Source organism: Pseudorca crassidens, chromosome 1 (assembly GCF_039906515.1).
Source record: "Pseudorca crassidens isolate mPseCra1 chromosome 1, mPseCra1.hap1, whole genome shotgun sequence".
NCBI classification, from domain to species: domain Eukaryota; kingdom Metazoa; phylum Chordata; class Mammalia; order Artiodactyla; family Delphinidae; genus Pseudorca; species Pseudorca crassidens.
This window is the reverse complement of record NC_090296.1, coordinates 140,831,555-140,858,175: the sequence shown is the minus strand read 5'-3', so window position 1 is coordinate 140,858,175 and position 26,621 is coordinate 140,831,555. Positions and strand designations below refer to the sequence as shown.

Genomic DNA, 26,621 nt, shown 5'->3' with positions numbered 1-26,621 from the left:
GCTCTTCTTCTGGAACAAAGGATGACACCTCCTCCCTCTTCTGGCCTGCCTGCCACATGGAGCCCGTCCCTGGCTCAGACCCAAGCACGATGGGAGCAGAGCGGCGGAGGAGGGAGGCCGTGGGAACCACTCTCCCAGCCCCGCTGGGGGCGTGGGCATGCTGCAGCTGCCGGGACAGCCGAGGGCAGACGGCAGAGAGAAGGGACCAGTGTTTGCTGGCTTCTGGGGAGGCATCTATTGCCACCAGGGCTGCAAGACTCCTTAGAAATCTGGGCACTTCCAAGTTCACTGAGCAAGGCAAAGCGCTTGGCAACCCGGCAGGACTTTCCTCTTTTTGGTTGTCGCTTGGGGAGGGACAAGGAGCTCTTGGGAGCGCAGAGCTGGGAACTGAGGCAGCTCTGCCCACGTTCTTCGCATTACACCACGCAGCCGGCTGGACCGAGGCGCCTCTCATAGGGACAGCAGTCCTGGACTCCGGGGAGGCAGCCAGCGATTCAGGAAGGGCGGCACAGGTGCCCGCAGGCAGCAGCGGCAACAGCTCCTACTGTGTGCATTCCAGCAATTTCTCAGAGGATCAGACCCAGTAAATCCTTGTGGAGCTACATGCAAATGGGATTCTTCTTTCTGAATTAGTTTTTGGCAGCTCCCTTGTTTGGGGGTGGGATGAGGTGAAAAAAGTTGGCAAAGAAAGGCAAACTGACATTCATCTTTTTTACGTAGTAGAATCTATAGCAAGGACGTTTCTTACCACGCTGATTTGACTGGAAATGGTTCTGACTCTTGGTGCCCCTGGGTTAGGGTCCAGCTCCAGGGGACCTGAGTTCCCCGGGAGCTGCTCTGTGCTCCAGGGCTGTCCTCCTGAGTCCTGTTCCCCAAGGTACAGAAATAAGGTTTCACTGGGGAGAAGGGTCCCTTAGAGCTGGGTAGGGGGTGCCCCTTCAGCAGGAACCCAGAGTATCCAGGAAGCCTTCACTTCAGGAAACCCACACAGTCACCATCGGGACTTAAAGGACATTTATTATTTATTTTTTTTGAAAGGGTGGAGGGGGACTTTACAAGGGTCGGAAGCCGCTAACCAGAAAGGAAGATAAATAAAATACAAAGGCAGTACGTTGTGGCAGAATTCCAGAAAACACACTGAAAAAATCCTTACAGTTTAAAACTGCTTCACTTTATACATAATTACAAATTAATATACAGCATCTGGGTTTTAACCCCTTTTTATCTAATAGGATTCAGCACAGAAACGTTAATTTAGCATTTGAGGACAACAAACGAGAGCAGAGGTATAAGGTGCATGGTAATCACCCTCCTGCATGTCCTGGTGTCCCCTGCGCGCCCGGCGGGGCAACACGCCAGAAACCTCAGGCTAAACCGCGACCGTGGGCCAGCCGACCGGGCAGGCCCCTGTCAGTGCTCTGGAGCTGCTCATCCTGGCAGGTGGTCACAAAAGGCAGAGGCATTCAAGCAGGGTGAACACTGGGGTGAGCAGAGACTGGGCTCAGCCTGGGTGTCTGGAGCAGGCTGTCACCGTGTGCGGCAGGAGAGACTTTAGCCAGCTGGGTCTGCCTGTCTTTAAACCTTAACAAGATGGAGAACTCACTCAAGGCCTGTCGAGCTTTTGACAAATGAAATCCGATTGGTACATGGAAAGAAGCCTTTGTTTTTTTCCCTCTTATGGCAGCACTAAAAGACTTTTCACTTTAAAACCTGGCCAGCAGGCAGTAGATCCCAAAGTTCCGGTTAACTAGGAATGTTACGCTACACGGAAAGAAAGAAAGAAAATGAAGAACCGAACCAAAACAATCTCTTTGCCCCTTTCCTTGTCTCCGAGGGTCCATCGGAGCAACAGCGCCAGGTGGGGCCGTGACCCCAGGACCACAGGTGTGTGTGCCACACTGTCCCGCTGCAGGAAGGCAAGACACACATCCCTCATCCACTGCCGCCGTGGAATTGGAAGCGTTCTTTCTGGGCTTCCACATTCCAAGTGTGTCCACACCCCTTGGCAGTGTCTGGGGGCCCCTGCAAGCCACCCTCTTCATGGCTGCTGAAGCCCACTCACCAGGACCGTCTCTCTCAATGTGCTCCCACCCCAGTCCCTGGGCTTAGCTGTCCTCTGGGCACAACTGGCCCCCCCATCAACGCTGTATCAACAACTGCAGCTCCAAGGCCGATACCAAATCCTTGGGGAGAAAGAACCGGCTATGGAAAAAGAACTTTGTGACCAATGGATGAAATATAAAGCGCTTCTGTGAACGGTACCTTCGGGATGGAGTTCTGGCCCCTAAGGTTATGGTGCTACCTTTATTTTAGGTGGGGCCTAGTTATAAACCCTATACACTAACACCCACTCTCCAAATAAAGGTACGACAAAGCCCAAGGATCTTAAAAATGTGTGCTCACTACTGCTAATACTAGGGGCTTGGGAAGATAACAAATAAGGGAGAATATGAGCAAAGGAACAACTTTTAGTGGTATTACCCTGAGACATGAGAGGAAAACAGGTAAGATTCGTACCTTTCCAAAAAAAAAAAGTCTTGATAAGGATTTCTTCCCCACAGACAGCTCTCAGGGGGGTAGAGGATGGAATGTTGGCAAAGGCTGAATTATGGCAATCTGCATGTTTTTAACCTTCTCCATTTTCAAAGAAAACAGTTAGCATAGTTGATTGTCTCGAAAGTGAAGCTGACTGTAGGGAGCGTTTAAAGTGCACATGCCACCCGACTGGGATGACGACCACTGAGATGATGGAAGTTTTGAGAGAAGATGCAGCCTCCTTCCAGGCAACTCACGAGATTCTGGAACTCTGGATGGTGTTTCCATCTGTCCCCCAAAACCTAAACACAAGGAAGGCCAGCCATCTGATTTGCGGAGCTTAGAGAAGCACAGCCCCTAGCGTGGGGACACTGTGGAGAACTGAGTCTGAGCTGTCCCGGGAGACAGCCCCTTCTCACATGAAGGACACCTCAGTAACCAGGACAGGCCTCAAGGTCAGAGGAGACCTCAAGGCCATCAGCAAAAGCAGGAGCAGCAACAATCCCAGGTGGTTCCCCAAGCGCAACAACAAAATCCCCGAGTTCCTTATCAAAGGGGGAGAGAGACAGGACGAAGGCATGGAAAAGCACGGGTCCGGGTAAGTGGTTCTCTCTCTGCACCGCACACTCTTCTGGGGGAGATGCCTTCTGATTCTGATTCTAAACTTGTCCAACCACAAGCTGACCAAAGTATTTTAAGTTAGTGGGGTACAGGTGAAGGGGAAATCACCATTTTAAAACAACTACCACCGAATAATCAAGACAACCGAAACTTCACGACTAGTTGGGAGTAAGCTGAAAGCCACCTGTGCAGCTCTATACAGAAACTCAGCGTCCAGGGTGCTTCTTGTGAAGAGCCTGCGTTAGGGCAAATGCCATCAGCACTGAGCACTGGTTTCAAGCCCAGAGGCAGGGAGGCCCGGCCTACGCGGACAGAGGAAGGAGGATGCAGGTCCTCATTCATCAGCCCCACCCCCTTCCAGCAGAGCTCTGGGACTGGGACCCACAGAGGTGAACCTGAGCCAGTGACAGGGACAGACGGCTGAGCTCCCTGTGGATCTGAGAAAGGCATGACAGGCTGGCCTTACTCAAGCTGTACGGACTGGCAGCAGGAAGCAACCTAACCTTTTGCTGTTTAGGGTCTCTGTGGGGGTGGGGGGGGGGTGGGGGGGTAGTACATTAAGGTTCAATAGAAAATCAGCTGGTTCTGCTCAAGGTGTGTTTCTGAAGGGTAAGAAATCTCCACGACAAAACTAGGCAAATGTAGCCCATGGGTGGCAAGTTCCTTAACTCTCAAGCAAGGAAGAAGACATCCCTTGATCAAAGTATGAGGTGAGGGTGGCAGGAGGGAAGGAAATGGACCCCTCCCCCAACCTTAATTTTCCTTTGGGCCTTCGAGGCACTTTGACAGACACGGGGGAGTAAGGAAGCAGCACCGGCTGCTTGACTGGACAGTTGAAACCGTTGGGCTGGTGTGTTCACCCTTAAAACACATACACACACATGCACACATGCACACAACACACAAATAAATAAAACAAATCTAAGCTAAAAGTTTTAAACCAGACCTCTTTCAAATAAACTGAAAGATAAATATCTCCATCTGCAAGCCCAGCTTGCAATTCATCAACAAGCACCAAGTTACAGATTTTTTTGTTTGTTTCTAAAAATTATGTTCAAAGACCCATGCTCCTGAGGGGCAAAAGGCAGGAATCAAAGACCACATTTAAAGCACAGAATTTTCCAGGGTTTCCCCTCCTGGGGGGTTAACAAGTGTGGCAGGTGCAGGGGCCTCAGGGAGAAACATCCTGCACCTCCCCGCTGGCGACAAGCCTCAAGGAATACAGATCAAAACACAGTGGGACAAGAAAAAGAGAGAAGGAAATGAACAAACAGGCAGCATCTGTGGATTCTTCAAGGGGCAGAGTACAATAACCAACAGGCCTTTCGTTTCTAAAACTTTTGAAAGAAATCAAATTCTGCCAGGCCTCCTGATAGGAGACCTTTCCAAGCCACACCTTCTGGCCAGCTCTTCTCTCAGTCTGTACTGGTGGGAACCGCTTCATATGGGCCTAACACACCCACCTGAACCTGCTTTTCGGCCAGTTGTCTAGTACAGGGTGGGCACCCCCTGGCAGCAGGAGAAGCAGGCGGTCTCTGCGCGGGAGGAGCGCGGATGGGGCCACCCTCTCCCATGGCGACTGCCAGGCAGGAGCAGCTTCCCTGGGGGGGCACCTCGAGGTCTCAGGAGTACTGCCAGGAGGCCGTGGCCACTGCTGAGTGGCTAGTGACAACCAAAAAGTGTCACGCCGCAGGGGTGATAGTGAGGAGGCCTCTCTACTTCGTCTGTGCCCAGAACATGTGGGCACACATCTTGGAAAGCCAATATATGATTTCTTTTAGACTTGATAAAATTAGATACATTTTTTCTTTTTAAAGTGACTGAAACACCAAAATCAAGGTGTTTCAAGATCATCTGCTTTTTAAAGACATCAAGCCTTCTCTCACCGGTTCTCACAAATGTCGTCGTCCCTTCTGAAGTGAAATGAGAAATACACGCGAAAAGGGGTGAGGCGTGCATGGGGTGAGTTTACAGGGAGACAGCCTGGGAGGGCTAGTGGGTGAGGCTCTGAGTGCGCGCTCCCTGAGCGGTGGCGGGCAGTGCCCCTCGTGCGGGGCTTGAGCTGAGCCCAGCAGGCATCTGGTATAGACCGTGCACAGTTCCGGCGCAGTCCACATGTATGTGCAGATGGGCTACTGTATGTGTTCAGATGAAGTCCAACCTATCTGCTGTTTGATTTTTGGTTCTGTTCCCCAAAATAAAAGGCAGTAAGAGCTTCAGACCGCATTTGGAAACGCTCTTTTAGTCTCTAGGAATTCCTGACATGTCCAAAACCATCGCCTGGACTTCTGGGGCCACTACTCTTGGTGTAACATCCACCACCCAGCAGGGCTGGCCCCAACCCGAGAGGCGTTGGGTTGCCAATCCTGTGCCTCCTTCCCCACCCTGACCCCCAAGACCAGTTGTTCTTCTGGTCCAGGACCTGGGCAGTGCGGGAGGGCTGGGCGCCGCAGGACACGGGCATCAGTGTAGGAGAATGTGCGCACAGGACAGCAGGGGTTGGGGCTATAACCATGGCGGGACAGGAGCGGCTGCCTCGGAGAGGAACGGGGTCAGCAGAAAATCTCCTCCCCCTCTGCGGGTACTTCAGATACAGGGCCATCTGGAAAAAAGGAAACCAAGGCGGAAAAAGAATTTCAGAAAAACTGCTCTTTTCACTGGTAAATTCTGTTCTTTCCTCCCCAAACACAAGTCTTCTGGGATGCAAACAGATGCCGGGCTGGTGGGCAATGACATCCGCCAGCCAGGCCTCCAGGTGACGTAGTGCATGAGGTCGTCAGTGATGTCCTCCGTGTCTACAGCTCCTTAGTGTTTCTTTACAGAAACACTAGGCTTGCTGTTTGTAAATAGGCCTGGAAATAGGGGTTTCTCTTCAACCTCCCACACAGAAGGGAGAGGAATCCTAATGAGAAGGACTCAGACCTTGTGCAGTGTGATTTGATAGCACGCCCTGTGGCGGCAGGTAGGTCAGTTAATCCCGAGCTTCAGTTTCCCAGTGTGTCTGGGGGTCAGCAACACCTCTCTCACGGTCACCTGCAGGATTAAAGCAGCCCTCAGAAAATGCTCACCAAGCACCTGTTATTAGTATTACTGGACCAGGCCTAGAAAGGCAGGGAGGACCGCAGCTGCTTCACTGAGGTGAGTTTCAGCTCCTCAGCTGGACAGTAAGTGTGAGAAATGAGCCCGCACTCTCTACTTCGTGCACGTGCCACACAGAGTGGGTTCTGAAATGTTCTTTGAATCTGTGTTCTTAGTGTCAGTTCCAACAGTCCTTTGCGGGCAGAGCAAGTGGGTTTGGTGAGATGTGTATGGTTCAGCTTTTACACACCTGAATGGCAGCCACCTCTTTTTAACCACTCCCATGCTGCTAAAGCCACCCACTCTTCAGGATCCAGGGACTACACGGCCAGAGGGAGACCTGGTGTGTGTAACTCACCACCGGACTGCGAACGGCTTCCTTTGTTCTTCTTCTTTTTCTCCTTCTTTTCCTTTGGCTTAGCTAACCCAAACAGGCGGGTGGACGTGGACACTGGGGTCTGGCTCTGACCCTCTGGTACTCTGTTTGTCTGGCTGGTGGAACCCAGTATGTGAAAAGGCCCCTTTTCTTTGTGTGTCCGAGAGATGCTGTTCCTTTTTGGGGACACTGAGAGTTCTGAGTCCAATGACCCCGATTTGGCTATGGAAGGTGCCGGTGGCAAGAGGGTCTCCTCAGGATTCGGAAGGAAGGATGGGATCCTCAGCAGCTTGGTGTGCTGATGTGAAACCTGCACATGGTCAAGAGAAGGGGTCTGACTTGGAGGCCGGCAGCATCCCCAGTGCCTCTACTCAGTGAACACTACCTGAGGTCACCGGCTGTGTCAGTGGTTCAGCCCCGTGTGCACCCACTGCCTTGGACTCCAGAGAAATGGTAAAAAGATTCTGATCTTCTCAGTTCCATTTCCTCCCTCCCTCAGGTAGTATCTATGAAAGTGCTAAAAATATCATCTGATGCCACTACTATTTTTATTATCAGCAACATAAAGAATTAACAGTAGCTTGGAAGAGGCAGCTTAGAACTCCCATTCCCTGAAGAAGCAGGAAGAGCTGCTTATCCAACGACTGATTTACACGGGGGTGTAGATAATTATTTCAGGGCTAAGAGATTATAAAGGTCTGTTCAGGTTAGAGGGCAGGTGGAGACATGCTTATACCAAGATCCTAGCCAAAGGTTAAACCAAAGATAAAGAGAGATAATCAGTCTAATCTGTGCTCCCGCTGGGCCTTGCAGCCTTCCCTGTGGAAGCCATCCTTGTGTCACGAAAAGCACATAGAGCCACTGGCTACTCCCCCCACAGACGTGAAAAACTCTGCAGGAAGCTAAACTGCTCCCTCTGGAAGATGTCAGTTTCCTTTTCTTTCATGATCCAAGGTCAATCGATCAAACAAATGGCAACCTGAGTATCAGCAGACAGGAGGATCTGTGTGCACCCAAGCTTCCCACCTGCCACAGGTGCCCCGTTCCAGAATAACCGTAGACCACCACTGAAATAAACTCGGGGGTCAGCGTGCTTCCCACATATGTGATGCCTTCCCATATAAGTAGTCGCTGCAGGAAAAGAAAGGTTTCATCCACAGTAGCGAGACAAATCAGGAATTAAGCAGAGCCCAGATGTCTGAGCATCCCTGAGCAGGAATATCCTCTCTCCATAAGAGGGGCTGCCTTCCATCATTTGCCGGGATGGGCTCCTCCCTGTAGCTGACGCCCACTGACCCCACCGTGTGGGTTCTTTCAGGAACTCAGGCGTTACTGCTCTCTGTGAGCCCCAGGCACTGTGCTCCGGGGGGACCTGTGTCCTCGGTGTGCTGTCCCCATCCAGCTACAAGTTCCTTTAGCTGGGGACCATTCTAAGTTCTTCTGTGGCACAGGGCAGAGGGGTTGCTCCCCAAATCCTGGACGGCTGACTGCCATCCTCAGAGATGCTGAGGCTACTCCGGCCTAAGCGACTGAGAGCTGAGGGAAGTGCCAGGCATCCATTAAATCCCCTGGCCAAACCCCAACCCATCATGCTGAGAGATGCAAAAAGGAGAAAAAGACTCACTTCCTCACCTGCCCCCTGGTGGTGCATAAACAGATCTGTAGAAGCAGCCTTTATATTCTCTGTCTACTTTCCTCCGCTGCTCAGAGGGTTCTTGGTTATGCGGGTCGTGACCCGGCCCCCCAGCGCCCCGTACCTGGCCGATGTCACAGTCGGCGGGCCTCTGGCTGAGCCGGTCGGCCTCCCGCTTCAGCTGCTCCTGCTCGCGCTCGAGCTGCCTCTGGGCAGCGCGCAGGCGCTCCAGGTCGCTCTGGTAGGCGACCTTCCTCTGCTGCAGCTCGTCGAGCTCGTGCTCCAGGTCCTGGCGGCCGCGCCGGAGCTCGTCCTCGCGCTGCGCCAGCCGCGCCTCGCGCTCCTGCAGCGCCCTCTCGCGGGCCTCCCACTCGCGCTCGCGCCGCCGCTTCTCCTCCAGGTGCTGCGCCTGCTGCCGCTGCAGGTTGGCCAGGTCCTGGCGCTGCTTCTCCAGGCTGCGCTGCTTCTCCTGCTCGATGAGGGAGCTGGGCCGCGACGCCGTCCGCGTGAGCGCCCGCTCGGTCAGCAGCAGCTTCTGGTCCTCGATGTAGCTGTCCTGCTGCAGCACCACCCCCTGCGGGGGAGACGCACGATGGGGGACGATGAGCCTCCGCCTGGAGGACGAGGACGCCACCCCAGACTACGGCCCTCCCCTGGTTTCTAAGCTGCTCTGGGAAAATGCTCCAGCATAACCCTGGGCGGCAACCAAGTCACAAGGTCAGTGGTGTGGGGGACTCGGATTTGGCGGGCAGCGGCTTTGTATGGGGTGGGGAGTGTGTGTTTGGGAAGTGGGAGGAGGTATGAACTGGACTGGTTAGAAATTGAGGATATTCCCAGAAAGCTGTGTGGGGAGGGTCACCCTACTCAAATACCACACAGAGACATGGAATATGGAAACTTACAATCCTACCAAAGGCCTTCCAGACTGAAACCATGTCCTCTGTGCATGTCAGCACCCCATGTGCTCTGGGGCATGGCTGTCAAGGGTACCTGCAGTCCACCATGTGCTCGTCAAGTCCAGTCTTAGCGGGTCGATGATACTCTAACCACTGCATTCTGGAACCTTTCTCATCATGAGAGCCAGTCTTCTCTAGTCTGAGGGCCCCATTTACCCGTAAGAAAACTATAGACCTCAAAGATCCAGGCCAACAATACCCTGGTCACTGATTCTCTCGAAACAAGGAAGTGAAGGGATAAAGGAGAAGGGCACATACCTGCAAAGTGCTGAGGAGCTCGTGGAGATGGACGACGCTCTGGATGACCGGCTGCAAAAGGAATCAAAGGACCATCACCTCAGACTCGGAGGCTCAGACCCCAGCACACTGCGTGTCATCCGACAAGAACCCACCCTACCACACAGCAAGGGGCTTGCATTTGAACCAAGTACTTTCAGACTGAAAGCACCACAGAGGATAAGCCGGTACAAGTAGCCAAGAAAAACAAGATCAAACGAAGTAACTGTGTATGTAGGAGGGAAGTCAGCACACAGTGAAAGGTATTACGAAGCTCCAATTATTTAAAATGACTGGCACAAAAATGGCAAACACACCAATGTAACAAAACAGAAAGCCCAGAAGCAAACCGCAGCATTAGTATATGATACAAAGAGCATTTCTAGTCAATGGAGAAGGAAAGAATATTCAGTGAATTGTTCCGAAAAAACTGGCTAAATCATTGGAAAAAACTAAGCTGGGATCCACAGAAAAAACATTCAAATGGATTGAAATGTTAAATGTAGAAAAGAACTGTAAAAGAGCTGTAAGAAAATGTGAGAATGTTTTCTGATCTTGAAATAGGGAAGGCTTTTCAGAGACAGAAACAATGGATGAAACCACACACACACACACACAATTTCAACTTTTACTGTGTAAAAATGTATAATAAAAAGGCAAAGGAAACAGTGAACAGAACAAGGCAAAAGAAACCTTTAATTTAAAAAAGGCTCTCGTAGATCAACAAAATAACGAATATTCTAGTAGAAAAACAGGCACAGAACATAAACCAGCAATTTACAAAAGAAGAAATACAAATGGCCAATTATATAACATATTAAAAATGATTCAACCTTATTTGAAATCAGAAGAATGCAAAAATAAAGAAATAACCACTTGAACTTATCAACAAAATGTCAATTAAAAAATAATTCCCAGTGTTGGTGAAAGTATGATGAGAATGGATACTCTTGTACTGACAGGGATGAACGCTGTATAACCTTTCTAGAGAGCGGATGACATGAGGAGGAAATAATCAGAGCCCTGCAAAAAAAAGTATGAGGATGCTCTTGGCTGCATCATTTAAAAAGCAAAAAAGCAGAGAAAGAACCACTGGAAAGATTAAATAAATTATGGCACATAACATAATAATATGCAGCTGTTAATTAGCATGTTTCTTTTTGGGTTTTTTTTTTTTGTTTTTTTTTTGCGGTACGCGGGCCTCTCACTGTTGTGGCCTCTCCTTTTAAGGAGCACAGGCTCCGGATGCGCAGGCTCAGCGGCATGTAGGATCTTCCCAGACCGGGGCACGAACCCGTGTCCCCTGTGTCGGCAGGCGGACTCTAAACCACTGCGCCACCAGGGAAGCCCGATTAGCGTGTTTTGTACAAATATGCCTTGGGGAAATGCTTCTGGTGGGTTAAGAGAAAAAAAGCAGGATACGAAGCTCCAGGGAGTAGTGAAACAAATTGTATAAAATTATGTTTATGCAACTCATACTCACACATAAAATACATGTCCTGTATAAGAAAAGGCTGGAAAAATGCACACCAAACATTTAATAGTACTATGGTACTAGTGGTACTATGTTTACTTAATTTTTTCCTTTTTTACATTATTGGATGTTTTCCAAATCTTCTACCACAAACATGTATTCCTTTTATAATATTTAAAACACAAAAACTTTATTATCAGGCTTAGCTCTTCTGAGAATACGATTTACCCCTCATTTAAGTTTATTCTTAATTAACAGAGAGAGGGAGAAGTCACAGCAGACCAGCTGACTGACTGAGCATCCGTAGTGTATAATCCATGCTGGAATGCCTGAAAACCACTGGTCTTGTACTGTCTCTTCTCACTAAATATGAGGGGAAAGTTGCCAGGTGAAAAAATCAACTAAGGGCTACTTTTTAAGCAGCACCAGAGCACAGCAGCCTGTGTGGGAGCAGGTTTACTTCATTCAAGGATGGACACGCTGAAGGGGGTTACGTCAGCGTGTAGACTAACATGCCAACAAACAGAAGACAAAAAACACCCTTCTGTGTTTGAGGGAAAAAAGGAAAGATTTCCTTAATCTGAAATTTCAAAAGAAAACTCCTCAGGGATTTAAGGTATTCTATTAAAAGCAGGAAGAAACACAGAGAACACCCTGAGAGGTACACCCTAGCACCCCACTGTCCTGTGTCCAATTCCAGCCTGCTGACATAGTCACACGCTTGGAGTCAACTAGGTTTGGAGACAGTAGGAACCTTGAGGAGGATTTCCTAAGAGGGACCCAAGGAGATGGAGAAACAGTGAAAGGCGTGCGTTATCCTGCAGGGTCAGCGGAGCTCAGCCGAAGGCAGGTGAAAGATTTGCGTGGGGACCTGATCTCTAGTTAGGAGACAACAAGGCTACTTCTAGAGTGACACACACAGAGTGAAAAGCAGTGCTCGAAGAAGAAAACTCAAGCTGAGTTGCAGGATAAGAAATTATTATGCAAAATTTTACCCACAAGTTAATTTGCCACGTTCCAGACTGTGCCTTTGGTGCCAGGCTTGTGTTACAGCAAAGGTGGCTACAAATTCTACTCAGTGTGCGCAGAAGGAAATCACCATGGGAACTTCATGGCCCATGTTTAGAGAAAGCAAGGGGCTTCTCAAGGACAGAGAAGCAGAGGCAGTACTCTGGCAAAAGGGCAAGACGAGGCCCTGGGGCCAGGAAAAGGAAACACAACTGCACAGATCAGCCAGGAGCCAAGCTTGTTCATCATGGCAAAACAGAAATGAGTATTCCTAACCTAGCAATTATAACAAAATCATATTCTTTTAAATAGCTCATAATATTCTTACCTCACTGTTTCTTTTAAGCATAAATGCCAGGTTAGCATTTCCACCCTATAAAACAAACAAAAAAAGTGCATTTAAAAACAACGAAGACTCTGAGGCAAGAATGATATTCAGCGTGTGTCTGAGTTATGCTGTGACCTCCCGTTTTCGTTCTTTTCTACAGCTTCTCACTGCAGGGCAGTGAAGATTTGAGGCTGAACTGTTACTGATGCCTTGCAAAGAGTTCAGGGGGGTGTGTGCATTTAAACAAGCCTCTTAATGAAACTGGTCCAGCCACGGCCACAGCAGAGCTGTGCACGTAGACGTGGTGTCTGGAGACAGGCCCAACGGCCAAGAACGTGGGGCTCTGAATTGTACTGTTTGCTTAAAAACGTGCTTTCCTCTTCAGATAAAACAGGAAATAAAAACGGCAAATTGGGCATCCAAAACAAAATCAAAGTAGGCTAGTTTCAAAGACTATGAATTTAGAGGAAGTGCAGGGAGGACTTAGGGAGTGTACTTTAGAAAGAAATACCTTTTTCAGACCACTATCCGATTCTGTTCTCCTAAGATCTTGGCCATCATCTCCTTCTTCCTTCTCACCTCCTAAACAAACAAACAAGGTGGTTTTTTTTTTGCAGTTGTAAAACAGATTAGCCAATGGAATACTATATACATAGCTTAGGGACAGAATATTTCTGAATCCTATTAATGCCAATGGCAGCTAAGTGACTGATTATTAATAATTTTACGGATGCAGAAGAACTAGAAGCAGAAAGGAAAAACAAGTGTTATTACCCCCCTTTGGCTATAGCTTAGCTGAGATCTCAGGAAAACCTCTTTTATTACTGAAAATGAACATGACATTCATAGAGGTTCCTGAGTGTTTCAGCAGCTAGATACTTATTAGGATCTCACTAAAACATTTACTGACTGATTGGGACAGAGGAGATGGAGCTACCAGAGTACAGATCATTTTTAGTTGTGATAGTTAAGGACTGCCCATAAGAACACATGAGTTCAAAACCACTGACCTTTTGAAGCATTCATCTGATGGCTGTCAAATCCTCCAAAGGTCTCTGCTCTCCGGGGCAAGGAAATGGGGCCTACCATGCCTTCTTGTTCAACAGGGCTGCTGACAGCCTGCCCAAGTGTGCCTCCCAGGCTTCCACTCACCAAGCCCTGAAGGATCTCCACTGGAAGAAAGGAAACATGCAAAACTGACATCGCCTCTTTTAATGGGAAAAAGAAAATCTCATGGTAATACACTATATGTAAAGGGAAGAGGAACAGAAAATGCCAAAGTGACCACGTGACTTCCTTTGCTGAGAGAAAGCTCTCAGCTCAGGATATATGCGTTAAATGGATTCTACTGGAAATGCAGAGATTAACTCTTCAGCCTTATTCACATGAGACCTAGGAGATTTAAAAGGGTACAGGGAAGGCAGAGTAATTTACTGGAAGGAGCATGGCTCCGGGAGTCAGATCCAAAGCAGCCAAAAGGAATTCCCTAGGAAGTAAGGTGAGGCAATTTGAGAACTGCAGTTCAAACTGGCAGGCTTTTTGCCCCTCCCATAGGGAGGTCAAGGGGCTACAGCAGTCTAAGCATCTGAATTCTCAAATCCAACCAGCTAGGGTTCTCTTCTAGAGCAGCAGTGTCCCACAGGAAGGAGAAAGTGCTGAAAGTGGAATAAAAATTGAGCAGGAGAGAAGCCACAGAGATAAAGGAAAAAGAAGGTCCAGATAGAATAAGGGAGGAAACAGAGGCAGGGAATCTCCTAAGACAAGCCATTGTTATTTTCTAAAAACACTACATGAAAACAATAGAAGAGTCCGATGAAGTGAAAGAAGCTATCTTAGCCTAAAAATGTAGGAAATGTATTTCACGTAAAAATGAGCAACAGAAAAATATCAAAGTCAAATCCCACACAAAGTTAAGGAAAGGCAGAGAGAGAGAAAAAACAAGGGGCATAACTTCCCTACATATAATAAAAGCACATCAGAAGGACATGCCCATAAAGTGAGCTAATAAAATAAAGAAAATGACACAAGACATGAAAGAACCTAAGTCAGAATCAGAAAACACAGAAAGGAGGTGGCAAAACTCAAGTGGAAATGAAAGGAAAAGGTATCCCTTTAAGAAATGGAAACTGAACTAGAATATGAGAACAAATAAGCCCAAAAGAAAATGACTTAAGATAATAGATGGTGAAAGGACATTTAAACATTAAAAAGATGAAGCTATAAAAAGTACTATGGGAAGCAAGAAGTACTGAAGACAGGCAATGATGATCCAACATATGGACAGTGGGAGTTCTTGAAGAAGAAAATCAAAGCAAGGGTGTAGGAAAAATACTAAAAACTATAAGAATACATCTCTGAAATCTGAAAAATCTGAAACTGTATGTCAAAATAGAACACTGTGAACCCGAGAACATCAGTCCAGGATAACCAGCACCAAGGCATATTCTAGTAAAACTACTCGGATTTAGGGGAAAAAAAATCCTTTGGGCGTCTAGGCAAAGAGCACGCGACTTACATGGGGAAAATCAAATTACGGTTAGACGCTGCCAGCAACGCTTTACGTCAGAAAAAAATAAATAACATATTTGAGAATTAAGACACTCAGAGGAAGAGAATGTGAACCAAGGATTTTATACCCAGCAGAACAGATTTTCAAGTATAAAGGGCACAAATTATTACCGATATGCAAGGACTCGGTATATTATCCTCATGAACCTTTCCTGAGACATCTACTAAAGAATAAGCTTTAGACATCCAAAATGACTGGAGGGACACTGATAAAAACGGGTGGTGGTTCTTGCAGAATGAAGACTACAGTTCGGGTCTAAGAAGGGGAGAGTGCCATATACAGTGGTTGTAAGCTGACAGTATAGACAGAGTACAACTGGTAAATAAAAAAGGGGGGAGGGAATGGGGAGAGCATAAAAGAGTCATATTTAGCGATAGCAGTGTTAGTATTGTTATTCTGATGTGTATGTTAGGGTAAATATAGGATATTTTATTTCTACGATGTATCCTTGAGAATGAGGATTCACAATGTGGAAGAAAAGAGATACAGATGTAATATAGAGGAGATTAAGCCCTGCAGTCCACAATTTGAATTAAATATGTATCAGTGTGAATTCATTACCCCATCCCCTCACGCACACACACAGTATATTTCCCCCAAAGCGGACCACTGAAAAGGCCCAACCTAGTAACAATGAAAACCCCAGCAGCAATAACCACCCCTAGCGCCTAGACAGTGGTCTTGAAACATCATTTCCCACTAAAAGAAACCAGAGCTTCTCAGAAAGATGGCTAATTCCAGGTATGGGCAGAAAACAAGATGAGCCTGGAGCATCTTAACATACCAAACAGCAAAGCAGCTCTCAAAGACTGCTGGGGTCACGCCAAAAGGACTCAGAGGCCCCACAAAGAGGTGCTCCTTGGCAAAGAGAGGACCTTTTTAACTTTTAATAAGGATAAGAACTGCAACGACTTGAAGCGCATCAGACATATTTAATTCATGAGTCTATAATAATATATTAAAAGTACTGGTCACTTTCAGAGAATGACCATAAATCAATTCACTACTTTGAAAACTGGTAAATAATGGGGGAAAATTAATCAAGCATTTATCCTTTTATCTTGTTTTCCCTATATGTTACAAAATAAAGAAGACAACTAGACATTTTGTGCCCCCAGATGAAAGAGCACAACACTCCGGTAACACAGCTTGCCAAAGGGATTATGTCTGAGCAACTGAGCCTCCGAGTCCAGCAGGGAATCTAAAGGAAACGGAGGGCAGAAGAACAGAACCCCTGTGTGAATAAAACCCAAAAAGAGAAACCCACAGGTCAAAGCTCAAGGATAAATTGTGTGGAAAAGAAAGGGATGGTGGGGTGGGTGGAGGACTGTAAATAAAGAATCCTAAAAGGCATATCAAAAACCATGAATACAACGGAGCCACAGGGTCTGTGAACAGGCACTTGGCCATAAAACCATAAAGAAACCTAAGCGATTACTGTAAAAGTCACAATATACTTTCAGGAGGGAGGGAGAGAGCTCTGATGGGGACAGGACATGTGGAAGGGCTTTAAGGGGTCTGGCCACATTTTATTTCTTGACCTGGGTAGTAGTTACAAGGATGCCCACCTGATAAGAATTTACTAAAGCGAAATATGTATTGGGTTGTTTTCTGTATTTGTGATTTATTTTACAATAAAAAAGTACAAACTGGTAGAGAATATTAGTGTGAAAACCACTGTGGGAGGAGACAAGGAGGGGGGCAATGCTGAATGTAAATTACCCTCATTTATGGCACTTTTCATTAAAGGCCCTCCTTTGAGAGCCTCTTCTGTGTTGGATCGGAAGAGGATTCTAGAGCTTTGAATTGGGGAGCCATCCTCTGGCAAGGGAGTGCCGCACTCAGTCATGTCCCGGAAAATCATCTCCTTCTCTTCCAGTAAGAGTAGGATCTGCTGGTCCTTTTGCTGAAGTTGTTCTGCAGGTGCACAGAGAAGAGATCTGGTGACTTGACTGTTCACTATGATGAGATGACTAAGACATGAGCACCACCTTGTGGTAACGCATGGAACCACAAGGAACACAGCTTCCCCCACTTTCTTTTTCATCATGAAGGCAGTATCAAGCTTTTGATCTGTAATGTCTACCTGGAAAACTATCCTGGGTCTTTCTACGCAAATGCCAGAATTTCTGACATAACTAACTTGCACTCTGTTCCATTCTCCTGCCTCCTGTTTATTTCTCAACCCACACACTCTTCTCTGGCTTCTGCCCATCACTCTGCATCTGCTCTTTCCAAGGTTACCCTTCACTACTGAATCCAGTGAAGTCTTTCATTTCATCTTTTCCAGCGTGGATACTTCCCCCATTTAAAACTGTTTCCCGGACTTCCCTGGTGGCGCAGTGGTTAAGAATCCGCCTGCCAATGCAGGGAACACGGGTTCGAGCCCTGGTCCGGGAAGATCCCACATGCCGTGGGGCAACTAAGCCCGTGTGCCACAACTGCTGAGCCTGCACTCTACAGCCTGCGAGCCACAACTACTGAAGCCTGCGTGCGCCTACAGCCTGTACTCCGCAACAAAAGAAGCCACCGCAATGAGAAGCCCCCACTAGCCGCAACTAGAGAAAGCCTGCGTACAGCAACGAAGACCCAAGGCAGCCCAAAAGGAATGAATGAATGAATGAATAAAGTAAAATAAAATAAAACTGTTTCCCTCCCCATCTGCTTTTGAGGACACTGCTGGTTCTCTTCCTACCACTCTTACTCCAGCACTTTACAGACCAGACCTGCCACCTGCCATGAATGAGTATCTGGGCTACCCCACCCCCCAGCCCTGGGCTCCATCCTAGACTCCTTTCTATACTTTACATGCTTTCCTCTCGGGGACCTCAGTCACTCCCATGGCTTCAATTACCTCTTACGTGCTGATAACTCACAAAAGGCACCCCAAATCCTACCCACTTTTTGAGCACCAGACTGCTGAGTCCCACTGTCAGGCGGCTCTCTCCACCTAGACGCCTTGTTCTCCGCAGGTCAGAAAACTGTTCTCCCTTCTTGCCACCCCGTCTCCTCCCTGTAGCCTGTGGCCTCTTCCTCAGGCAACAACACTGTCATCCCCCAGTTACCCAGCTGGAAACCTGGGAGCGGTTTTGTCTCCTCACTCTGTCCCACCACCCACAGTGGTTCCTTATTTCTTACTCACGTCCATCCCCCCTCCAGCCCATTTCTCACCAAACTTATCCCAAGAGTCCCCCAACTGGCCTTTCCACTCCCAGTGGGCTCCCCCAGCCCCCCAAGCAATTCTCCCAACTGGTGTCAATACCAATTAAAAAAATTTAAGTTTAAATTTTGCTAAAGAAATTGTATCATTCCCTTTGTTGCCTTTCAAGGTGTGGTGGCTTCCTGGCTTACTCTCCCATCACTCAGCCCTGACTCTCCAGACATACCAAACCTTCATTCCTTGGCAGACATGTCAAGTCCTTTTTCACTCTTCACCTAACTATTCTTCATCTGGTGAGGTAATTTCCTTCAGATGTAGCTCCTGTGTCATCTTCTCTGTGAGACTCACCACAGGCAGGATTCGTGGGTCCTACACACTTTACATGTGCCTGTGGTCTAGGTGGCCTGTCATTTATGTAGATCTCCCTTGCCAGAGTGTGGGTTTCCTGATGGCAGGGACAGTGATTTAAGGCTCGTTGCATCCCTAGCACCTAGCGTTGTGCCTGGCCAGGTGCTTCATACGTGTGAAAAGAAGGCAGTTCTTATCTCTGCCATCTTAATCACGGGCAGAGATTAAAAATGTGATACTGGCTCCAGTCTAAATCTGTCCATCTCTTTTTTTGTTTTTCTCCCCATTGAAACAGAATGAAGCAATAAGTAAACTCCTTGGGCGCCTATATTTCCTTGACTCTGGGCCTTACTTCTACCCAAAGCACGACACGTATTTACTTCAGAACACTCAGCAAGCACCGGCAAAGGGGCACGAGCACTGCTCCCTGCAGCTGAGCAGACAGGGAGCACAGCCTGGGCTCTGCCATGAACTGTGTGTGTGTGACCCTGGGTTGCTTGGCCTTCATGGGCCTCAGCTTTCTCACCTACACAGTGGGGATTACAATACAGGTCTTGCAGGGATGCCAACAAGACTACATGAAACAGTAGGGCCTTGACAGAGCGTGGTCAAACATAACCCATAAGCACACTTCTCCCCAAACCACCTCATGACGGATTTGGAACGCAGGGCACAGTGGTGGGGGTGACTGACAAATGGATCAACTGGAAAATTCTTTCCCGCAAGTACCTTTCTCTCCTTGTTTTAATCTTAGATGTGACCATGAATTCTGGCAGATTCTTCTGTGACAAAGTACAAAGACTGTCACCAGGGTCCAAGGACACTGATACCGAGACGAGAGAGCCAACATCCCCTCGATCTAGTATCAGACACATTCCTACAGCCATTGTTCCCCAGGACCTGTGCCAGCTCAGATCTGGTTTCTCTTTTGTTAGGAGCCATTCCTCTCCTCGGCTGACATGCCTGCCAGCACGGCTCTGCGATGGAGGAGCAGCGGGGACTCTACGGGACTGCAGACGCCCCCAGACAGGGCCTCAGACCGCTTCCACCAGCTTTACCTTTTAACTCCCGAGCTTTGGTGTCCAACATCTTCTTTTCTTCCTCATTCTCACTAGGAATTCCTTCATCTTCATCTCTGTTCCTAATACAACCATAACAAAACAGCACATTCTGAAGATGTCAATCAGTGTGACGGCGGCCCAACCATTATGAAACCACAGAGGTACCAGGAGGCGGGGGTGGGCCAGGGTGTGTGACTCACAGGGTGCTGATCGTGTCCTGGATGATCTGAATCCAGCTGTTCCGCTCCTCTTTGGAGCTGGCGTGGACTTCCACCATCTCTGGATCTTTCATCCCCATACTGATTAGGAATAAACCTTTCTCCTCGTGTGCTACCTCTCTTACAATCAGCTTCTTTAGAGAGATCACCGTCGACTTCTGGTCCTGGAAAATGCGGAGAGCGCAGATGTTAAGACATGGATACAACAGTCTAGCTCTTAAGACAACCTCTGTCTAAGGTAAGACTAGATGCCTTTTAAAAGCATATGGCTCACTCACATTTTATCTAACAGAAAAAGATTTCCAAAAAGGAAACGAAAATTTAAGGTTATCAAGGTTCGAGTCCTGTTTTCTGCATGATGAGTCCTTTCTGGTTCGTCACAGAATCTGGTTGGCAATGTTATAAATTGGCAAGATTTGTAATATGTAATGTGTGAGACATACTCCAGTGACAGATTTCTTTTTAGATCAAATGCCAAAGGCTCTCAAAAGGATTATGAGGGAACAAAAAAATAATTGGTGGGGAGGGAGGCGGGCAGAAAATTGCAAGGGTATATAAGGAATGACTCGGAGGCATTTGTCCTGAGCCAATTTTAAGGAGGTGGGAGAGCAGTAATACAGTGTTAACACTCAACACCTACCATCACCGGTTTGAATACTATTAATTACAAACAGCAGAGACAAACAGTTCAGCTTACCAATGACGCAAAGACGTATTTCTGGTCTTTTTCTTGAAGGAAAACTAAAATGTCAGTAAGCAAGACCGCTTGAACCTCTGTAGAGGGGGGAAGGGAAGAGAGAACAATGACCACTGAACGGTGAAGCACCTTCAGGGCACTTCATTAGAGGAAAACTCAGCAACACATCTGCACGGCACATTATTACACTCCTCCAAGGCAAGGGCTTGACATTTCTGCTGGGTCCACATATGGTCATTAGATTGTTAGAGGCATTTTAAAATGGGACCTATCACCAAAGCCTTGTCTTGGGAAGGCTTAAGCACTCAGTGCAGGAAAGATATATCCCACAAGGCAAGATTTTTAAGAATAAATAAGAGTAAAGCTGGAAAACAGGACTTTTAACAGATGCTAAATAGCAACACATTCTACAGGTCATAATACTCAGGTCACAGTATTTCTCAACTTCTGATCACAGTAATGGGAAAAAGGCGTGGGACAGCAGACAGGAAGGCGGCCAGAAGGTGATGTACAAGAATATCTCAGTCTAATGAAAGGCAGGCTTCATCCACACGTCCTAGAGGACACGGATGGCTAGACAACACCCACTGCCGTCACAGGTACACGAAGTGCAGTGGCTCCGCTCCCAGCTCCAACACAGCACAGTCAACCTCAACCCCTCTGCACCGTGGAAACAGCCTTCTCTTCTTCTCAATTAAGACAAAACAAAAGCCAAATTAACATCTCTAGCTGGATCCAGGAATCAAAAGAATGCCACAAACTCTTGTTCTAATCCTCTAGGAGTATGAAGTGACATTCCCCATTATTCCCTTAAGGACAAAGTGGGACCTCCCTGGAGGTGAGCCGTCTACTGAGACCTAACAGGTCCCTCTGTACCGCCTTCACTCTGGAAAGGGGAGCCTACAAATCTCTGGGAAAACAATGGGCTGACTTATGCAGCCGCCTCCTGGGTGGGCAGGACCCTCTTGGCCTTTTCTACCACTACTGACAAAACTGGGGTACCCTCTCTGTGTAATTCATTGCAAAGCTAGGAGGAAAAACAGAAGCAAGGATGTCTGATTCCTAGGGTGGTCTAGTTTTTCAGCCTAGACCACAGTAATTTTCCATGCACTACCATTTGTTTTGACAAGTTTTTTTTTTAAACTTTACTTTTAAATAGTTCAGGTGTCTGTCAAAAAAAAAGAGCTCTAAAACATAAGTTTCAACTTTATTGATCCTGAAGTTTACGTGATCACGGCATCAGTAGATCACAGAAAAACAATCCTACCCCTTTCAAGGGTTACCCAACACAGGACTGGCTGTTCTTGGCACAAGTCATTTTCACTTGGGGGTGAAAATGACTAAACACCAAACTCTTATCTCCACTGGAGACATTTTAGGCCAGAAAACCTATCGTTTTGCCATTGCTTTGACCACAACATTATTCCAACAGCTGGAATCTATTAGTTTTTATTTTGGGAATGAATAAATAAACTGCTGCGTAAAGAAAATACAGCACTGGCAGCAACTCTAGGAAATCCATCCTTACAAGAGAGGGCAGGTACTTCTCTACCACCAGGCTACCTCCGACACGGCCTCACAGCGGCAGTGAGGCCAGAGCCGTCAACTGTGGTCTCAGGACATCACAGAGCATCAGGGCTGGAAGGAAGGAGCTGCAGGGATCGCACAGTTCAAGTTCATCATGGAGCAGTGAGAGGCACAGCTGGCTGGTGGCAGGAAGGGGTATTTCTTCTCTCTGAGATGAGCCTGCCCGGAGAAGCCCCTCCCGGATCCCTGCGACAATGACCGCCCTCGTCTCGGTCACTGGTACCTCCGCACCCCTGCTGTCCTCTACCCTGCCCCCAGCAGCTGAACTACACACACTCTAACTCACTCACCCCTTTCCTGCTCAAACCCTCCATTCTGAGCCCATTCTTCGCTCACTCCCATTACCAGCATCCCTGTCAGTCCCCTAGTCTGGAGCACGCACCCACCCCAACCTGGCCCCTGGCCGATTCTCCAGCCATATTTCCTGCCTCACTCTGCTGCCAGAGACCCCGATTGCCCACCCTTCCCGACGGGCCAGATCCTTCAGCTCCATGCTTCCACGCTTACTCCTCCCTTCTGCCTGGCTCCCTCCTCTTGTCCTCAGTTCACGCCTCTCTATTCTAGCAACCATCATACTGCAGAGCAAGAACCTCTTTACGAGTCTCTTCATTCTGAGCCCAACTTCTAATGCAGGGTGTCCTGCGACATTCACCTTTGAGAGCAGCTGAATGCCTGGGATTTCGTTACTTAGCATGGTGAGACCCTAGCTAAGGAGTCCTGGGAATTCTCCGAGAGCAGCTACCTATAGCATTACTTATACCTCGGCGATGAGAGAAGCACACATTTCACTCACCTGAGTTTTATGTCAGCGGGGCTGACGGCACTGGGCTGCTTTGTGTGCTCAGCTCACCGAGGCCAGGGAGGTGGGCTGGGTATACTCAAGGCTACTGGTGAGGTTAGAGTTACCATATAGGCCCAGAGGATACAGGTTTGATGAAAACAATTATTAAAAACAAACAAACAAACCAGATGTACAGATGAATGAACAAACCTCCTAACATCTTTCACTTGATGGGGCTGATCACTTAAAAGGTAAAAACTAAAATCAAACAGAAAGTGAGTATCTTTTATGATCTGTTTTGCTTAGAGGAAGATAAAAGATGAAAAACAAAGTTTAATAATAAATCTAGTTGCTGTGAGTTAAACTTTCATTTCTCTAAGGTCTCAGGAGCTGAAAATTCCTCTGCCATCTCTTAGAAACGAGGGATGTATTTTTAATCTCAGAGAATCTATGAATTGTGCAACTGATGGTATTTCCCTCCTAGCAACTGTTTTGCCAGAAACCCTGACCCCAAATTTGTTGCCCCTCTTTCATAGGGAAAATATGTGTCCCTTAACATATTGCTTTTTTGTATGAATCTTACCCTTTGCTTTGTTCTTTAAAAAAAATTTTTTTTTTCCTTTCCCCTGACTGCATCATTTCCTCGTTCTCTTACTGTATTCTATATGGTTTTATAAGTCATCTCAAACCAGTCTTTTCTGATACAATATTAAGATCAATTAAATGCCTGCTGCTCCTGTGTGACGTCTGGACATGGGTCCCTGGGAACAACCTGGTGACATCTGGATTCTGCCCGCTGACCTCTGGCACACGCTTAGACGCTGACGAGAGTGAGCCTCACCTTTCAACCTCCCTGTTGTGCTCTTCAGAAACACGCTCCCGTCCCGCACGAGCTTCTTCCGCTTCAGATCCTCCTTGGCAAACATCTGACCACTCTTCATTCTCATGATCGACTTGCTATCTGTCTTTGTATAAATCTCATTGAGACGGACCTTCTTTTCATAACTCGCCACTTTGCTGTCCACAGCTCCAATCACACCCTTCACCAGGCCCAGGGACTGAGCTAGATCTTCCTGTTCCACTTCACTGTCTGAAAAGGAAAGAATAACTGTCTCTACTGGGCAGAAGGAGGGGCACCCTGCCTTCTTTTTTTTTGTTTTGAGGTAGGCGGGCCTCTCACCGTTGTGGCGTCTCCCGCTGCGCGGGCTCAGCGGCCATGGCTCACGGGCCCAGCCGCTCCGCGGCATGTGGGATCTTCCCGGACCGGGGCACGAACCCGCATCCCCTGCATCGGCAGGCGGACTCCCAACCACTGCGCCACCAGGGGAGCCCCAGGACCCTGCCTTCTTGCTCCACATCACTGTCTTCCCTCTGTGGGCATGCTGGCAGAGCAAAGCCAACACGTCGAAGGGCACGTGCCTACCCCTTGCTCTGTCATAGTTTAAGTCAAGTTAGATGTTTCAATGATACAGATGACATGCAATTATGTGCCACGTTCTAAAGTGGAAGGAACCCACCATTTTTAGGGAGGGAGAGGAGCAACGAGTTTTTTATTTACGTCTTTGCTTTACCTAATCCTTAATGTAACTGCCCAGGAGCAGGATTAGCTAAGAGAGAAACTACTAAGTAGTGATTAAACGAGAAACAGCAGTGATTCTAGCACTTGCAGGTGAGAATCACCTCCCAGTCTAGGGACAAGTGACAAGTTGCTCAGGTCACTGAACTCTCGTTGGGATCACTAAGTGGTTCCTTCCCTTCTTGCTCTCATTCACACTAAGTCTGCTGATATAACACTTTATGTTTTCACTGAAGAAAACTGTCTTTAAGATAAAACACAGGCTCTCTTTTAGACCTTCTCGACATAAAAGAGTTCTTCTACGGGGTCTCCAGTGCTGTTGGACAGACTGGAACAGTCCACTGGCAAACAAGACCGAGTCCAGAGAGAGACGCACCTTTGGTACATTGCAATATTCTTTGGAACAAAACCGGATATTTGGTGATTCGTTGGGTTACAAGCAATATACACTCGGGGATTCCAAGCCTCCGTACGACTGAACTGCTCATCTTCTTCTGCAAGGAAGTAAACTAAGTGTCAGGAACTACCCAAGGGAGAAGGCTCGAGCTAAAACTGACAGTGACACAATGCTCTGGACAACATGGAAATCCCCACCGTTTCACATCAATACCTTCACAAAGGCCTGAAAACGCTTATCCTTGGTATAGAGGTCTTTGAAGTAGTTTACAGACTGGTTGTGCTGCCCACAAAACTTGCCATATGTCTTCTTTAAGCGTTCTGCGTTCTCTCCTGAAAACTGCAGAGGAAAGAGAACAGAGGTTATGCCATAACTCAGGGTGCTAAACTCCTATTACCATTTTGTCCAAAGTTTCCAGTTTACTTGTGAAACCCAAGAGAGCTTCCTCATAACTTCCCCCCAAAGATTAAAAGATTAAAATGGTACAGGAGCTTTGGAAAACAGTTTAGCGGTTCCTCAAAAAGTTAAATAGAGTTACCATATGACCCAGCAATTCCACTCCTAGACATAAAAACATATGTCCACACAAAAACCTGTATATGAATGTTCATAGCAGCATTATTCACAATAGCCCCAGAGTGGAAATAACCCAAGTGTTCATCAGAGGATAAATGGATAATGTATGAATGAAAAAAGCCAATCACAAAGGACAACATACTGCTTTATTCCATTTATATAAAATGTGCAGAATAGGCAAACCCACAGAGAAAGTAGATGAGTGGTTGCCTAGGGCTGGGGAAGTTGGTGGGGGTGATGATGATAAAAACGTTCTACAACGGACCGTGGCGATGGCTGCACAAGAGTCACGGATATACTGAAAACCACTGAACTGTGCACTTTAAATGCGTGGATCACATGGCATATGAATTATATTTCAATAAAGCTGTTACATATATTTAAAAAATAGTAAACACAGAAATATCTATGCACTGTGCACATAAGAAATGCAACATGTGTTTTAACTCCCATTTGTCATAACACAGTAATAAAACAGAGAGACTCATTAGAAGTCTCTCATGAGGTAGCAGTCTCAAAGAAGTCATCCTGATAAGTTAGAAAGGCATCAGAAACGGCCGTCATTACCTAGGGACCTGTTTATCCTACTTACCTCAGGCCAGCAGGCCTAACAATTCTGCTTGGCCCTTACATCGTTTCCAAGCGTGTGCAATCTCAACCGTTCATCTGAAGCTACGTTCATTGTGGGGTAACCGCTGAGTTTCTGTACGTGGTCCACAAGACACGTGCTAAGCATCAATTCCCGCTGGACTAACAATCTCTGGAACAACTTGATCCTTACCCCAAAACTTGAAACAACGTTCAGGGTAGCCTTTCCTTTTCCCCTTTATCAACAGAGAAGCTGAGGCAGGAGATTTTTAAGTGATCAGCTCCCATCACAAAGCAAGTGCCCTAAAAGGGTGACTCTGGCACTGGCGCTCAGAAGCAACAACTGGACACCATGGGGCTAACATCCTACTAGAGGACATGCACAAATACAAGGAGCTACAAGGTCAGAGGAAGTACCAGTGCAGGTCTGAGGGTGGAGAGGAGGGGCAGAGGGAGAAACATGGAAAATGACAGGAGGAGGATATTTGGGGAGGAAGGGTCCTCCCTTGCAGAGCTGACCGTGCCCACTTTGATGCCCTGACCACCAGTGTGAACGCATTCACTACACTGCATCTGCATTTACTTCACGACGTGCCTATCCTTCACTCCTAGAACATGAGTTCCATGAAGCAGAGGTCTACATTATACTTACCTTTGTGGTTCCACATGGTATTGAGTAAATCCCCAGTAAATACTTGAAAAATGAATGAATGAAGGCACCAATGAATTAATAGGGCGAGGGGTACAGACTCAAGCATACAACGAAAGGACAATATTT

At 47.4% G+C, this 26,621-nt stretch overlaps 1 protein-coding gene across 10 annotated transcripts in view; it reads right to left on the bottom strand.

Moving 5' to 3' along the window:
- Window positions 1–1,004: 1,004 nt before the first annotated feature.
- The window catches only part of AKAP13 (A-kinase anchoring protein 13), a 342,871-nt gene continuing 317,254 nt past the window's right edge, over window positions 1,005–26,621 (bottom strand). For 8 of the 10 annotated variants that reach the window (XM_067695923.1, XM_067695933.1, XM_067695943.1 and 5 more), the window contains 14 exons: window positions 24,893–25,018; window positions 24,659–24,776; window positions 23,548–23,796; window positions 20,339–20,415; window positions 19,624–19,805; window positions 19,421–19,503; window positions 16,577–16,771; window positions 13,296–13,457; window positions 12,797–12,867; window positions 12,286–12,330; window positions 9,458–9,508; window positions 8,368–8,817; window positions 6,593–6,920; window positions 1,005–5,758 (listed from right to left, as the gene is read on the bottom strand). In XM_067695923.1, the coding sequence (XP_067552024.1) occupies window positions 5,709–5,758; window positions 6,593–6,920; window positions 8,368–8,817; window positions 9,458–9,508; window positions 12,286–12,330; window positions 12,797–12,867; window positions 13,296–13,457; window positions 16,577–16,771; window positions 19,421–19,503; window positions 19,624–19,805; window positions 20,339–20,415; window positions 23,548–23,796; window positions 24,659–24,776; window positions 24,893–25,018 (2,187 nt within the window). In that variant the 3' untranslated portion in view covers window positions 1,005–5,708. Of the gene's footprint in view, window positions 5,759–6,592; window positions 6,921–8,242; window positions 8,818–9,457; window positions 9,509–10,146; window positions 10,499–12,285; window positions 12,331–12,796; window positions 12,868–13,295; window positions 13,458–16,576; window positions 16,772–19,420; window positions 19,504–19,623; window positions 19,806–20,338; window positions 20,416–23,547; window positions 23,797–24,658; window positions 24,777–24,892; window positions 25,019–26,621 lie in introns of those variants that run through there. The other 2 variants (XM_067695979.1, XM_067695988.1) reach the window with 2 other exon arrangements.